General features: G+C 35.1%; 1 protein-coding gene across 1 annotated transcript in view; it reads left to right on the top strand.

Moving 5' to 3' along the window:
- The first annotated feature begins 7,731 nt into the window (after positions 1-7,731).
- The window catches only part of LOC145239807 (2-amino-3-ketobutyrate coenzyme A ligase, mitochondrial-like), a 47,660-nt gene continuing 37,618 nt past the window's right edge, over positions 7,732-17,773 (top strand). The window contains exon 1 of the mRNA XM_080103331.1: positions 7,732-7,882. Coding sequence (XP_079959457.1) covers positions 7,813-7,882 — 70 coding nt within the window. The 5' untranslated portion in view covers positions 7,732-7,812. The remainder of the gene's footprint in view (positions 7,883-17,773) is intronic.

Raw genomic sequence — 17,773 nt, 5'->3', positions numbered from 1 at the left:
CATGAACACTCCTAAGACTCTCATCTCTCTTAAGACTCTACCACTAAGACTCGCGCAAAGAACGATACAAATACAAATAGAACTTTCATCATTGTAATAATAACACTACGTAACACTATTATATTTATTTTCAATATAAAAGTAAATAAACGTGAATATTATATGAAAAGAAACAAGTTGGAAATTTTACACATGGTGGCGATTTTCACTCAATCACCGCATTGTTCGATTTTTCGGTCGGTAAATGTGTAGTTTATGGGTGCAAATTATTTGACAGACAAAAAATTATAAAAACTATTTATTTTTATATAAAACACATTATTAGACCCAAAGTTTGATTTCATTTTTATTATTTTTTCATCATTTTGATTCAACTAAATGTACAATAATCGAGGCCGTCAAATTTTAACATCTGGCCTTTTTAAGGTTTGACAGAATGGCTTTTTTATGGTCAAGTTTTTCCTTTTTTATGCTCTTTCATTACAAAAAAAAATATGGCGTCTAAAAATGGTTCCACGAAAGAGCGCAAAAAAGGCCAAATTTTGGTCCTGGATATGACCTTAAACTATATCCAGAGGTGAGGCCTCAGCTTGCAGGCTTTGGGAAGTGTGGAGGCACCCTTTAATTGCCATTGCTCCCAGGTCCACTCTGACCTGGAGTGGTAGTATCTGTTAGGGTCCCAACTATGGGTTAAATAGAAACCGACTTGAAAACAACAAATATATTCTATTAAAAAAATGTTTTCTTCAAAATCTTTGGATTCGGCATTAAATAACCTGAAAAGGGTTGATATGCCGTAAAACAAAAACAACCAACCAACTGTCAAACCTTAGAAAGACCAAATTTTAAAAGGAATATGACGGCCTTGAATGTTGTACATTTAGTCCAATAAAAAAAATTGATGGAAAAAAATAATATCAATGAAATTTTTTCTGGTTTTATTTTAGCCCTTTTGTTTAATAATGTGTTTTATATAAAAAATAAATAGTTTTTATAATTTTTGTCTGCCAAATCATTTACGCCGCTAAACTACACATTTACCTTTCGGTCTTCATAACGGAAAAGTACAATGAGTTAAACTTCCAAATAACCAGTTCATATAAATGTGTATTTTGCTGCAAGTGGAAAAATGAAATAAAAACTATTAAGATGTCTGGAGGGGGGGGGGGAGTATGCAAATAGATGTTTCTAGTATGCTGGTAGTGAATTTACTGCTTGTTAATATTTGATTCATGTACCACAGGACCCTGGGCTACACAGAAAATAGAAGGAAGCTTATGTTGGAAGATGTCTACTAGCTCATAGCCTATTGTTGTTTCTCCCTATTCATCCTCTGTTTCCTATCCTCTGTTGAGAGAATATAAGTTTTGTATTTGAAGGCAAGACTTCAAACAATGAATTTCGGGATTTGACCTCGGAATTCATTGTTTGAAGTGGTTTTATAGATTAAGAGTTCACAATAGGGTATGCACACACACACACACACACACACACACTCTCTCTCTCTCTCTCTCTCTCTCTCTCTCTCCTCTCTCTCTCTCTCTCTCTCTCTCTCTCTCTTGTTTAGCAATTGACCGAAGATTGAACTCTGAGCATTTTTACTATAGACAACAAAACAAAAAAGTGGTCAAAAAACAAATACATAACAAATAAATGTTATCAAAAGGCAAGATAAGTTACTCTTCTACCGAGTTGGATAAGTTTTTAGTGTTTTATCTTATTTTAAAGCGTTTATTCAGCTCGAAAACAAGCAGTTTCGAGTGTTACGTGAGAACAAGAAAAAATGTCCAACACAAGAGGGTCACATCCTTGAAGTCTGGATAATCGCTTGAAAATCAAAGATAAAACTAAATACTGGTAGAAACTCACCTAATACATGTTGGTTCTCTACATACTAGTGAACATTCTACCAGTTTTGTTAAATAGATGTCTATCTTTGAGTTCTTAGAATTCCAGGAAGAATACAAATTAATTGGAAATTTTCACAAAACTGTAAAATACTCAAAATATTTTATTTTAAAAACTAAGAAAAATCGCCTTCAATATGCATACAGCTACCAATCATCATGAAAGACATTTATAGGCTATTTTAGCTATCCGTAAATATAAAGCCTTTTAGAAATAACTTAGTAGGGAGACCGACGTTGCCCGGGATTGAATATGTTTATTCTCATCAAAATAAGTGAAATCACCCATTTTTTTCAATCAAATCGATTGATTGTTTGCTCTAGTGGGGAACCCATCGCAGTGCACCGGGAGGAAGCTTCACATGCCTTCCTGCAATGACCTCGGCCACAATACATTGTAGTCTGCACTTGGCCGTTCGGAACAAGATCAAAGTGTAGTATCTGTTCCGGCAGATACTGCAAGCTATGACTAGCTATGACTAGCAAAGACCAGATGTGGGGGCAACCCCACATGCCTGACCTTTAACCAGCTCCCATTTCCCACCTCTCGGGAGCTGGTCCCCTTTTTCCCTTCCCCCTCCCTTCACTCCTCACATTAAAAATCGGCCTTGTGCCTAATTTGCTCGGTGGGGGAGCAAATAAATACCATCTGTTCCGGCAGATACTGCAAGCTATGACTAGCTAGGACTAGCTATGACTAGCAAAGACCAGATGTGGGGGCAACCCCACATGCCTGACCTTTAACCAGCTCCCATTTCCCACCTCTCGGGAGCTGGTCCCCCCTTTCCCTTCCCCCTCCCTTCACTCCTCACATTAAAAATTGGCCTTGTGCCTAATTTGCTCGGTGGGGGAGCAAATAAATACCATCTGTTCCGGCAGATACTGCAAGCAAAGACCATATGTGGGGGCGACCCCACATATAAGACCTTGGTCAATGTAGGGGCAACCCTTCATACCAATTGTCACTATCCAGCTCCCCTACTCCCCGGGGAGTTGGTCCCCATTTCCCCTTCACTCCTCACATTAAAAATCGGCCTTGTGCCTAATTTGCTCGGTGGGGGAGCAAATAAATACCATCTGTTCCGGCAGATGCTGCACTTAAGATAATTTGTACCAGTCAATGGAGGGGAAACCCTCTATACTGGGACAATTATTATTTTTGGTAACCAGAGTGCCCCCTTTTTTCCTACTTTTAGGGGAGCTGGTTTTTACCTCACATTAAAAACGGCCTTGTGCCTAATTTGCTCAGTGGGGGAGCAAATAAACACCATCTGTTCCGGCAGATACTGCAAGCTATGACTAGCTATGACTAGCAAAGACCAGATGTGGGGGCAACCCCACGTGCCTGACCTTTAACCAGCTCCCATTACCCACCTCTCGGGAGCTGGTCCCCTTTTTCCCTTCCCCCTCCCTTCACTCCTCACATTAAAAATTGGCCTTGTGCCTAATTTGCTCGGTGGGGGAGCAAATAAATACCATCTGTTCCGGCAGATACTGCACTTAAGATAATTTATACCAGTCAATGGAGGGGAAACCCTCTATACTGGGGCAATTATTATTTTTGGTAACCAGAGTGCCCCCTTTTTGCCTACTTTTAGGGGAGCTGGTTTTTACCTCACATTAAAAACGGCCTTGTGCCTAATTTGCTCAGTGGGGGAGCAAATAAATACCATCTGTTCCGGCAGATATTGCAAGCAAAGACCATATGTGGGGGCGACCCCACATATAAGACCTTGGTCAATGTAGGGGCAACCCTTCATACCAATTGTCACTATCCAGCTCCCCTACTCCCCGGGGAGCTGGTCCCCATTTCCCCTTCACTCCTCACATTAAAAATCGGCCTTGTGCCTAATTTGCTCAGTGGGGAAGCAAATAAATACCATCTGTTCCGGCAAATACTGCAAGCTATGACTAGCTATGACTAGCAAAGACCAGATGTGGGGGCAACCCCACATGCCTGACCTTTAACCAGCTCCCATTTCCCACCTCTCGGGAGCTGGTCCCCTTTTTCCCTTCCCCCTCCCTTCACTCCTCACATTAAAAATTGGCCTTGTGCCTAATTTGCTCGGTGGGGGAGCAAATAAATACCATCTGTTCCGGCAAATACTGCAAGCTATGACTAGCTAGGACTAGCTATGACTAGCAAAGACCAGATGTGGGGGCAACCCCACATGCCTTAACCAGCTCCCATTTCCCACCTCTCGGGAGCTGGTCCCCTTTTTCCCTTCCCTCTCCCTTCACTCCTCACATTAAAAATTGGCCTTGTGCCTAATTTGCTCGGTGGGGGAGCAAATAAATACCATCTGTTCTTCAGATGCTGCACTTCTATTTCTTGTTCTCTTTCGGTGGAGGAGAAATCCTTCACAACTGAGACAATTTTTATTTTGGTACCTTTTCTCCACGTTAAAAAACGACCGTGGTGTCTAACTCTGTCCCGTGGGGAGGCATAGTAAATAGGTACATTGCATTGTAGAGAACCTATTGTTGATTTTATAAAATTATTATTTTATCTATAATGGCTCTAAACAGAAACGTTCATTTTTAACATTCCCCTGTTATATCAAAGAGCCTACTGTGGATTTTATATGACTGGCCTTACTGTTTGTGCAGTGATAACGACTTAAATTTAAGTTTAAAATGAAAACGTCAAGTACCATGGTGCAGTTTTACTTTAAACAGAAACATTCATTTCAAACACACCCCTTTCATATCAAAGAACCTAGTGTTGATTTTATATGCTAACCTTTCTGCTTGTGTGGTAATAAAACTTCTCAAATGCACTTATGATGTTAGGCTGCATAATGTATTAACTTTGGTCAAAATCGACTGTTCCTTCTTTCATCGGATTATTTCGATTATCAATTATCGATATTTATCACAGACATTCCGATACAAAACCTATCTAAGAACATTGTCAAGCACATAAAGTATCTTTGTGTGAAATTTCATAAAAATCAGCCCAGCCGTTTTCAAGTCCATAGGGAACGAACTTTCACTCACACAGACACACAAAGTTCCTTTTATATAATAGTAGATGTTTGCATGGTTGTCTCTTTTTAGAGAGTCGTCATCATCAGCAGCAGCATTTTCATCATCATCATCATCATCATCACCATCATCATTTCCAACCTCATCATTTTCATCAGCATCATCATCATCATCATTTTCATCATCATTTTCATTTTCATCATCATCATTAACATCATCATAATCATCATCATCATTTTCATCATTTTCAATGTCCATTTTTACATACCGGCATGCTTAGAAGAAATTGTTTTAGAAATTGACCACCAAACTAACCTATTTTTGGCCATGTCTTTGTTTAATCCTCTTTCTCTCAAGTCCATTCTTATCTCTTCCTTCTATGTTTTCCTTGTGATTTCCCTGTAAACTGAACTTGCTACCTTAACTGTTCTACATCCACTGACCCAAGAACTGCCACCCATTCTTTCAACGTGCTCATTTAATCAGATCGGAGTCTCTTGTTCTGCACACGCATCTTCCTATATTATCCAGATTAAATCTTACTCTGAGCTCTTCATATCTTTAAAACTCATACATTGTATCATTCTTATATTATTTCTCTCCATGCAACACATGTCCTCAACCTTCCATGGCCAGGTTTCATTTCCATCTATCAACACACAGCGTACAAATGTAGTAATGTTCTGTTTGTAACGGCACATGTTCTCTGAATATATTCCATACATTTCTCACTCCAATTGTAAAACTCTGTGCTAAAATGCTAATATTTATAGTGGCCCTTTTGGCCATCTTTAAAATCAAATAAAAAATAATTGTCGTAACCCATGTTTTTTAATATACTAGCAGGCCGCCCGGCATTGCCCGGTCGTAAAATACGCTTAAATATGATATTTTGATTAATGCATAATTTTGTATTTGTTATTACATTATAATGGACCCAATATATAGTAATGATTTAAAAAAAAAATTTTTTTTTAAATGACTCATGCACCACTACCGAGAATCAAAACCAAAATATCTAGCTTACGATTTACTTTTTCCTTTGATGTTAATGACTGTACTATGAAGACATGTTTGCTGTAAAGCTAAAAATTAAAACATGAACCAATAGCTATTACGTTATGCATGCATATTCGTAATGCCGTCGTTCGACCTTTACCGGGCAAATTCCATCTCTTTAATTTTCACACTTTTGCACCGATTTTCTCCAGCTAAAACCCAAATATAAAGTTTTGTATGGGTTCGAATACCCTATATATTAAGTTTCATGTCTGGAGACAAAAACTGACAGAGGAGTTTCGTAGGCAAAATTTTTTAAACAAATATATATACGCATACATAAATATATATGTAGAAAGAGGTTTATCTTTACTATAACCATTTTACGCAAATATTACACAAGTATAAATCATGTAGAATATCTGCAAGAATATAATTACATGTAATAGTTAACTAAAGATGATCATCCCATAAGAAAACCAAAAAACTAACAGAGAATTAATTAAAATGAATGTTTAAAACAATATGAAAATTAGCTAGATCTTTTGCAGATGAATGCAATTCAACAACCCATATATAACAACGTTGTATTTTCTTCTCTAATATAAAAGGGAAAATGTGTGCGTGAGTCAAAAACTTTCAGCACACGCGAGGAACACTGATAAAACTGGTATCATTAGAAAGATTGGACACTCGGATGACAAATATCCAAATATTGTCCAAAAACATTAATTCTGTGCTGGTCAACTGAGCCGTCTTTTGCAAGGAGGAGTCAGTTTTTGCGGCAACATTTTTGCAAAGTCACCATACACCTTGCAATGACTAACCTTATTTTGAACACTTACAACATCGTAAGTCGCAGTGGGTGCAACGACTAAACCGTTTCCTGTTTTTCACCTCCTTTTCCTCTTAGTGTTACAGGTTTGAGCCTGACTACTGCGGCTAATTTAAAAAAAATTTTTTTTTTTTTTGCGCTCGCACAGGTACTCGCTGCTACTTTCATTTTTTTTTTAGGGGTTGGTTAAATTTTTTTTTTTTTTTAGGGTCCACTGCTCAATTCTTTCACCATAAAATCTCTCCACACCCGGGCAACGCCGGGTACAACCACTAGTTTTAAATATATAGAAAAAAGGGTTTTTAATATGAATAAAAAAATTTAAGAGTATAGATTATGTACGTTTTTAATATCTAATAAAAAGGACTTAAAGTATTGAAATTTAAATAAATTGCTTTGTATACTTTTAAATCTATTTGAAAATAATTTAATTGAGCCAAATTTCTAGAAAAAAAATGTCTGCAAAGTTCAAGATAACTCATTTTGTAAGTAAGAGGTGTTCGTCACTCCATTGCCCTTGTTTTTATTCTTATCTTTATATAATGCCGGTTTTTTTCTCCTGTTCTGATGAGAAGTATTTAGCTTTGAAACGCCATGGTCTTAAGAGGTTTCCTTCCCCACCCTCCATTTCCCTCTCATATTTGACTATATTGACCTGATAATATAATAAGGTTTTATGTAACTTGACTCTTTATCTTTTTAATTTAATGCATAAACTGCCTCTATTAAGCGGGTAGAGGTTGTTTCTATCTTGATAGGTTTGTTTTATCATTGAAGATATATTTTTCGAGTTGATTTAATTTATGTGTGGGCACAGGCGCGTGTAGGCGCGCACGCGCGCACGTTCGCGCGTGCGTGTGTGTTTATTTATTTATTTATTTTATTCTATATTCTTTAAAAATGTATTCGCCATACTTTAAAAGAAAGAAAAGCTCAGATTAAAAAAAAAAAAAATTATTTTACTCTACTGAACGAGAAAATTTTAAGGGGAAAAATCCACGTGTTAGTTGCGCAATGTTTGATTACTTCCGGTAGTCGTCAAAAAAAAAAAAAAGGAAAAAAAAACATAAATTAAAAAAGAACATGGCTGCTCCCGTGCGTATGCATTATTTGATCTCCAGTGGCAAATCTTTTCTAACACGCAATACTTTTGGTATGACTGTTTTTTTTCGTCTTTCAAAAGTCTAAACTTGCTTCATTTTTTCCCCCTGTGCAAGCACCTGTTATTTTCGCTTGTACATTATTTATTTTTTTTAAACATAAACACGAAACCTACGCGCGTTTATGCTGAGTGCGCTGTTTTGTGTGACCCCGGTCTCTTTCAAAGAACTGCGTGTCGCGTGTTTTTTTGTTTTTTTTTATGTAAGGATAAAAGGTTATTTTCGTCCTAAATGATTTTCAAGTTAAATTATTTTAGTTTGGGAATTATTTCTTAACAACTCTTTTTTTTTTTTTTAAGTAAATTCCTAAATTGTTTTGTGCTAATTCCCAAAGTAATTACGACCTCGAATGTACAAAAATTCTGCCTGTGTGATGCAATAGCCATAGTTTGTTTATATTTTATTGAAAACCATCCTTTTTTTTTTTTTTTTTTTTGTATAATTAAGTGTTGTGTCAAGATTTTTCCGAATTGCACCGATTTTAAACAAATATAAAATTTAATTTTATTGTCAGAACTTACCTCCGTACGAAGACACGGACACAAGGACGATTGTTTTGATTTACGGAAAATCCAGTTCCCTAAAAAAAGAGGAGGGGCACTGGAATAGAACAGATTCAGGTTACTGCATTATTCAGTTAACAATATTTTATTATTAAATTCAATTTTTTTTTTTTTTTTTTTTACAAAACATCCTCCCCCTCCCCATGTTAAGAATGGCTTTCTAAATAATGACGCTATTATTTTAGCGTTGTAACATAGATGCAAGTACCCAAATTAAACTTGCCTTAGTTGAGAATGATTTGTCCTGTCAGTGGACAGAGCAGATGAATGTAGTATCAGAGCAGATACAACACGTTGATCTTAGACAAACAGCTGTTTTATTCAAAAGGAAATTAATTAAAAAAAAAAAAAAAAAAATTGTTGCATAAGTTCAGAAAAAAAAAAAACTGGTACTTCTGCAGCAGCTACGGATCGTGCCGAAATAACGTTATTTAGAAACTCAATGAGTTTCTAACTATAGGAGACTGGTTACAGGCGACAGGACCTAATACTCGGATACGAGTGGGAGCCGACGACGACGTTTTTAGGCTAAACTTCGCGAATTTAGCCATTTTTTTTAACTTCGTTTTTTAAAATAATCCCCCTCCCCCACCCACCCCCCCAAAAAATAAGGGGAGGGGGGGGGGCTAAAATTGCGAAATTTGGCCTGAAAACATCGAATGGTTCTAAAATGGGTGATCGATTCACTAGAACGTTGCATTAGAAACTAAGCACCTCCTACAAATATTTAAATATTGACTTAAATTTTTTTCAGATAATTAAGTAAACTAGGGTCTATTCGATAATAATCTGCTGAAAAACTGAAAGACGAAAACAAAATACAGAGTGGGTACCGCTTCCATACGTGCGCCAAATATTTCTAGTGGGTGTTCAGTTTCTAATGCAATATTCTAGTAAATCGATCATCAATTTTAGAACAACTCGTCGTTTTTAGCCCAAATTTAGCCCCTTTTTTTTCTCTTTTTTTTTTTAAACGCGAAATTTGAAAAGGAAAAAAAGTCTACTTTTTAGGGAAAAATTCATGAAATTTGGCCTAAAAGCATCGAGTGGTTCTAAAATGGGTGATCGATTTACTAGAACGTTGCAGTTGCATTAGTAACTGGAGCAGGAGAGGAGCAAGCACCCCCTTACAAATGGCACTTCTGCAGTATGGGGATGGTGGCCGGTGGGTGACCATCTTTTTGGGGTAAAATCCATTGAAAGCGGTCGGTGGTTCTATGAGAAAATAAAGCTGTGTACGCATTATAAATGTTTCTTTTCTGTGTCTTACGTTAGGGGTCATTTCGAGTTAAAAGTTTATTTACTGCACCTATCTGGACTAGAGAAAATCATGATTTAAATGTGTATGTGTGTCTCGTCTAAATAACTAACGATAATTCTCTGATATGGCCGACCAGATGGGTGATCAAAAAGTCAGATCGAGCATACCGCGTACCGGAAAACGAAATGAGACTAACGAAATGAGCCAAATCGAAATTGAATTTTATTTACGTTTGAATAAAAAACAGTCGAGTTATTTTTTTTATTCAAGAACCTCCCCCCCCCCAAAAAAAAAAACACGGCCAAAAAAAAAAATTATCCACCAAGAAAATAAAACATAAATTAATCTGAAAAGCGCAAAGTTCAAGCCAAAAAAAAAAAAAATTAATTAAAAAAAGCCAATTGTCAATTTGATCTCATTTCGGTTTCCGGTGCGCTCGATCTGACTTTTTGATCACCCGTCTCGTCTGGTCGGCCATATCAGAATTATCGTTAGTTATTTAGACGAGACATACACATTTAAATAATGATTTTCTCCAGTCCAGATGAGTGCAGTAAATAAACTTTTAACTCGAAATGACCCCTAATGTACTAATGTATAACGTAAGACACAGAAAAGAAACATTTATAATGCGTACACAGCTTTATTTTCTCATAGAACCACCGACCGCTTTCAATGGATTTTACCCTTTTTGGTGCGTTTTACTAAACTGTCGCCAAGTGGCGCTTTTCGATTGTTGACCTTCAATATTGCTTTCGAAAAATGTTTAATTTAAATTACTTATTTGTTCGAAAAAGAAAAAAAATACTTTATAAAAATCCAATGTTGCTTTCATTACAAAATTATATTTTCTTCCGCAAACATTTAAATAAATGTTTTTACAATTATGTTTTGGTTTTCAAATATTTTGTTCGGAAAAAAAAATCTTGTTTGTTATTTATTTTGGTGCTAGTGCACTTACTGATCCGCGCTATTTTTTTAATCGTATTTCCAAGTTTAATTAAAGTTTTGTTTTTTATTCAATTGTAAAGTTAAAGTATAGAATAGTTACAAAATACCCCCCTCCCCATGTTAAGAATGGCTTTTTAAATAACGTTATTATTTCAGCACGGATCAATAAATGCACTGGTACCTTTATTTTCTGTGTTATTTGACCAAGAAGAAATTGGAGTTACCGCCCCTAACAATGGCCGCCGTCCGCATACTGCAGAAGTGCCCTACAAATATTTTAATATTGAGTTTCATTTTTTTTTTTTTTTTTTTTTTTTTTTTTTGTAAACCTTGCGAAGAACGCGCTGTTTTACAGTTGTTTTAAAAATAGAACGGAAATGTAAATTTCGTTCCATTTTAATCTTTTTTTTTTTTTTTTTTTTTTGGTGGGGGGGTAAATATAGCGACGCTACAACAGAACGCCGACCACTCTAATTTGGTTTTTAGAGGTAATCGAGGTCGCTGACAACGAATCCGATAATCAAACCCGGTGCAAATTTACCGTTTGCATGGTATTAACCCCTAAACCCACGAACTACTTTCCGCCATTTTACAGCTTCTGTTTACGCTACGCGCGGTAACATAAACGACGTTTGTTGAACGTACCTTCATGTAGCAAACTGCCTTTTCACATGATGTACGAATCTTTTGTGAATACGAAAACGAACAAAATACCTCCAAGTTTATAATGTCGAAAAGACTTTCTTTTTTTTTTTTCATTGGCGGACAATTTAAAAATCGAAGAAAAAATTGTCTAAAACAAAATTTAAAAAAAGATATATTACATTTCTTTTGGGGGGGAGATTTTTTTTTTTTTTTTTTCTGTCTTACGTAGTTTTTAATGCGGTTTACAAAAACATAAGCACCAAACATGTTTTTCGTTCTTTTTTTTTTGCAGGAGGGGGGGATTCAATTATAGAACTTGTGTGGCTTAACAGGTGCTTCTGCAGTTTAATTGACCGTTTTTCCGTAAGTCCATGCGCCAACGTTTACTGATTAGAATATATTTTAACATGTTTAGATTTTACTGCTTTCTGTTTACATTGGGGAAGAAGGCGGGGGTGATGTTGGGGCGCGCGTGCCCCAACGCTACCGCCGCCTCATCAGTGTTTATAAGTTTATTTGTGAAATAATCAATTCTTTGTTTTTGTTTTTTTAGGGAAAAAAAGATCTGTTTGATATTTTGTTCCGTATAAATATTGCAAATTGTTGCTGCTTTAATAAAACCAGAACAGCTGCTACTTTTTCAATTATAATTTTCTGTATCGAGATTTTGTGGAGTCAGTAGGGGTCTTACTATTGGCGGCATGTTATTTTTAAGGAAATACAGTTGGGGAATTAATTAAAAACAATTTGTTTTGGCCAACACCGCATTTGTGACTTATTTGCTTAAAAATATCTAATATTAGGGCATTCCAGCATATCTCGAGACATTTCATTGTTGCATTGCTTCCCTTGTTTTCTAGACGGTGATAGATGATTTGGTGCCCCGACGAAATATTTCAACAGATACTATATATTATAATATATAATATAATATTTTTTTATTTAACATTTTAATGTGAACAATTCGGGTTTGGATTACTATACATATAGATTCGAAAAAAGTGGTCAAAAAACAAATATATAACAAATGAATGTTATCAAAGGCAAGATAAGTTACTTTTCCACCTGAGTAATTTTTTTAGTGTTTTTTATTTAATGTAACACGTTTATTCCACTCAAAAAACATAGTATTTACCGATGTATTGGAAAATTAAAAATGGCGCCGGACTCTTTGTTGAACACGGTAAGTTTGGGAAAATGAATTAAAAATAAAAATATACAAAATACTGTTAAAAAGCCACCGAGTATATGTCAGCCTATGTCACGGTAACATATATTGAACAAGTGGGTTTGTATTACTGTACACATAGATTCGAAAAAGTTGTCAAAAAACAAATATATAACAAATAAATGTTATCAAAGGCAAAATAAGTTACTTTCTACCAAAGTGGATATATTTTTTGTCTTTTTATTAAATGTAACATGTTTATTCAGCTCGAAAAGCATACAGTGTTTACCGATGTATTGGAAAATTCGAAATGGCGGCCGACTCTCTCTTTAATAGGGTAAGTTCGGGAAAAGGTGATATAAATAATAAACTAGACAAAATACTGTTAGAAATTCGCTCAATATATGTTACCGTGACATAAGTTGACATATATTCGGTGGTTTTTAATAGTATTTTGTCTGGTTCATTATTTATAACACTTTTTCCCAAACTTATCATGTTAAAGAGAGAGTCGGGCGCCATTTTGAATTTTCCAATACATCAGTAAACACTGCATATTTTTCGAGCTGAATAAACATGTTACATTGAATAAAAACACGAAAAATATATCCAGTTTGGTAGAAAAGTAACTTATCTTGCCCTTGATAACATTTATTTGTTATATATTTGTTTTTTGACAGCTTTTTTCAAATCTATGTGTAGAGTAATATAAACCCGAGCAAGTTTCTAACAGTATTTTGTATAGTTTTTTATTTTATTTTTTAACTCATTTTCCCAAACTTACCATGTTCAACAAAGAGGCCGGCGCTGTTTGTAATTTTTAAATACATTGGTAAACACCGTATGTTTTTCGAGCTGAATAAACATGTTACATTAAATAAAAACACTAAAAAATTATCCAGTTAGGTAGAAAACTAACTTATCTTGCCTTTGATAACATTTATTTGTTACATTTTTTTTTTTGACAACTTTTTCGAATCTGTGTATAGTAATACAAACCCAACAATTCTTTTATTTAAAAAAATTATTTCTTGTAATTAACTTTCTTTTTTATGTGAAACATTCTTAAAAGTAAATGAACATTTTTTTTTTTTTTTTTTTTTTTACAGAAAAATATCATTCTTATGTGAAACTACTTATAATGATAATATAAATATTACTAGTACTACTACTAATAATAATAATTGGTCTAAAAATGTGATAAATTTCTTCAGTTAAAATATTTATTGGAAGATGTTTCGTTGGGACGCCAAATCACCAACCACCGTCTAGAAAACAGGGGAAGTAATACAAGAATGAAGTATCTCGAGAAATATGCCGAAATGTTAATTTTATAAGCCGTTAAAACTACATTCGATTCTGAACAAAGCGGCCATTTAGTTTTTATCCAATTTTTGACCTTATGAAGCTTACTTCTTCCAACTAAAGATGGCTACTTTGCTTAAAATCGATATTTACGTTAACTTTACAGGCTCATAATTTATATTAAGTAACTATTTCTAAGACAAATAGTTAATAAAGTTAAAGGTTTTCCAAACTGTATTTCCTATTAAAGTAATTTGTCATCAATAGTAATAACTAGCAGGGGTGCCCGGCGTTGCTCAGGTGTTTGGAGGTGTATGCTGTGCAAAAAAAACAAAAAAATGGTTAATTTTTTAAAACTTTGACCCCTATTATGACCCCTTAAAATTTATAGTTTCGGGCTCAAATCACTTTATTAAGTTAGATCCAGGTTCAAGGAACCTATATCTAAAATTTCAAGTGTCTAGACCCAAAATTGTCGGAGGAGTTTGGTAGAGTTCTTAAAGGTCAAATCGTTGAAATTTGACCCCTTAACAGCCAAATTTCTGGCTGACACCCGTCACATCGATTTTCTCAAATCTCAGTACCCGGTATTTCAAATTTCGAGTCTATAGACTAAAAATTGACAGAGTTATTGCGTAGGGAAATGTACACAGACAGACAGACAGACACGTTCACTTTTATAGATATATAGATTACTTCTACATTGAATTTGTCTAGTTTTGTAAGAGTTGCTTGCCCTTGTTTTTAAATTAGGATTCTATTTTTAGAAGCGGCAAAAAAACTTAATTAACAACTGTTTAGTCATTACATGAAAACGATTTCTCTGTCAGTGGTTTTCAGGCGGAGGGTGGGGGTTTTCTGTACAAGACTGCAGCAAAGCCTAGAAATTCCACCACCAACAGTTGATCATCATATCTTTTAAAAAAAAAAACAATGACTTTAGAAATTTTATCGTAGCCTCTTGCTGAGATGCTGCCTACAATGGATGAAATAAGTTCAAGGAACTTTTGCCATTACTAACCAGTAGAACATTACTACTGTTAAGCAAAGAAAAAGTCTATCAGGCATGTGTGATGTTGTATGGAAGTGAAATCTGACGACATGGTATAAGAATGATACGATGGTTGTGTAATGTGAAGCAGGCTTAGTTCTGATAACCTCAGAGGAAGATTAAATCTGAACAGTATAAGGTGGGGGGGGGGAAGAGTAGACTTCAACCGTATGGCCACATTGAAAGTTATTTATTTCTCTCCCACAGCGAAATGATGTAACACAAGGGTGGGGAAAAGTGGGATTAGTTAGTGCCCTAAAGGAAAAACACTCTTGTTTGCAAAAAATGACTGGGCAGTTTCTTCTGCATCCCCCAGTAGGGGCACCTCAGGCAATTAGGTTAAGGTGGATCTCCTAGAACTGCATATGGCTAACAGCATACTGCAAGGAACAGACCATTTCAAAAATGTCCTAGACTATGTTGACTTTGGCACCATAGGAAAAAAAACTCTCTGGCTTAAAAGAATGAATGAGTTTTTCTATAACCTTGTATTTTTTTATAGAAAATAAATACTTCCTATGCTTACAAAATAGAAGGTAAGAAGCTGGGAGGATTCACCTCCACTTCCTTACAAAAAGGTGGTAATGCCTGGTAGGATGGTATTATGAAAATAGAACAGATACATGACCCCCCCCCTCCCCAAAAAAGAGTAAATAATACCCAAGAGGATACCTCCATAAAAAGACAAGTGCGAGTATGATCTCTTTGCTAAGATCAAGTTGTAGTATGTTTCCAACATTCCAACAACATCAGATGTCTTACTAATGCCATAAAAGTTAAACCGGAAGTTTTCATATAAATTACTTCCCTTAAAAATGAATGAAACTAAAATTCTAAGAAAGTTTTGGAAACAATATCCTTTTTTTTATTAAGTTGCTTTAATATTAATATAATTTTATATTGTATTTTATTAATATTACTATCGACAAAAGTATTAGTCAGTAAACTTTAAATTAAAATAAACTAAAAAAAAACATTTTTATTATACTATTTGATTTAGTTTTGAGTGTTTTGGATTAATCTGATTCCCAGCACTAAGATTTAGGGTATAGCTTCACTCTGTTAGGGCGGAGATCCTCATATGATACAGAGTCGGGTATGTGCTAAAGTGCTTATATCCCCATTAGAGCTTCTGTGCATATGGTTAAACAATGAAGCAAGAATGGCAGGTTAGTAGAAAGCACAACAGATCAACCAAAGCAAAAAATAAAAATGGGAAGGAGGACACAAAATCCAGAGAATTAGGTTTTATCATTTTTTGTTTGTTTTTTTTTTGGTTCTTATTATTATTTTAGAAAAATTAAAAACTCAACGGCGCTGCTAGAAAAATGCTAAAAGAAAGACAAATATGATAGAAGAAAGTCTTTCAAAATTCTCAGTATCAGGAAGGCCCATCGGAGCTAAAGTTCATAGGACATCGGAAACTGACAGTCAGTGACTTCCTCAATTGGAAGGATTTCTCATTGAGCCAAGTATAGATATAAGGAGGAATCAAAAATGTGGATTGACCGTATTGTTAATTTCAAAGTCATTTAAATTTGATTAGCAAGCATCAAATATACTCCTGATCAAAAATTTAAGATCACTTGAAAATTTTTAAAAATAAACTTTTTCTCTTTTTTTTTTTTTTTTTTTTTTTTAAAGGATAGATTTTAAACTCCTCCTATTTAAGATTACCAATGCTACAACCTAAAAGGTTATGGGGGGGGGAAACTGCATTCCAAACATTTAATTCAGAAATTTACATTTTTATCAAATGAGGCATTTTACACTTGATCAAAATTATAAGACCAGACATAAATTCTATGAAATTGTACGAAAAGTGTTTGAAAACATTCAACAACCAAATTTAATAAGTTCTACCTCCACTGGTTTTGATGGCTTCAAAAATTCTTTGGGGCATGCTAGAAATAAGCGTTTCCATTAAGGTGCGGGGAATGTTGCTCCAGCTTCTGAAGATGGCTTCACAAAGTTCATTTTTTGTTGAATATTGTTTGCCATTTTGATAAACATCTCTTATCATCCATCCTCAAACATTTTTGATTGGGTTCAAGTCTGGTGAGCATGCAGGATGTCCCAAGAGATAGACCCCATTTTCTTGCACAAAGGTTAAGGTCCATCATGCAGCATAGATTGCAGCATTATCCTGTTGGAATAACCATCCATCCCCATACAAATGATGACCTTTTGTCATCAACGATGCTTTTTGTAGCATGCTAACATAACCAGCTACTGTCTGACAACCCTGCACCACTTGGAGCTCTATTGTCACTCTGTAAGAAAAGGCACCCCATATCATTAGGAACTCTACACCACTATATGTGGAGAAAATTTCAGGAGGCATGTTTTCATTATGCCAATATTGTTGGAAGCCATCACAGCCATGTAGATTGAATTTCTTATCAGAAAATGGGACTTTCTTCCACTTCTCAATGTCCCATGTTTTAGTATTCACGATTAATCGTAAGTGCCATCTGATGATTACTGGACTGCAATCAGCATCTGTGACTGCTTTAATTTGACTAGACAAAAGCCTCATGTCTTTCACAACAACCTTTTTTATTCTCCTACTCGATACATGAGAAATTGGGGGGGGGGGGGTTAGTGGATTTTGCTTTTCCGTAATTCTTACTGTTCTTTAAAAAGTTGCAAATCAGTTTTACTGTGATTTACCTTAGCTGCAATTGCCCACTGACAAACCTTGCTTATGGAAATCTAGAATTCGAGCACGCTCAACTCGACATGGTGACACCTTCATGCAGTGATTGCTAATCTGTAACTGAACTAAAAAACAATTTATACCCCTGGTCTTATAATTTTGATCAAGGGTAAAATGCCTCATTTTATAAAAATGTAAATTTCTAAATTAAATGTTTGAAATGTAGCTTTTTTTCTTTTTTTTTTTTTAATAACCTTTTAGGTTGTAGTATTGCTGAGGAG

The sequence above is a fragment of the Euprymna scolopes genome, chromosome 19 (genome assembly GCF_053919585.1).
Source record: "Euprymna scolopes isolate OS-2025 chromosome 19, ASM5391958v1, whole genome shotgun sequence".
In the NCBI taxonomy this organism is placed as follows: Eukaryota; Metazoa; Mollusca; class Cephalopoda; order Sepiida; family Sepiolidae; genus Euprymna; species Euprymna scolopes.
Note: the sequence above shows the minus strand (reverse complement) of the source record. Positions and strands in the feature narration are given on the sequence as shown.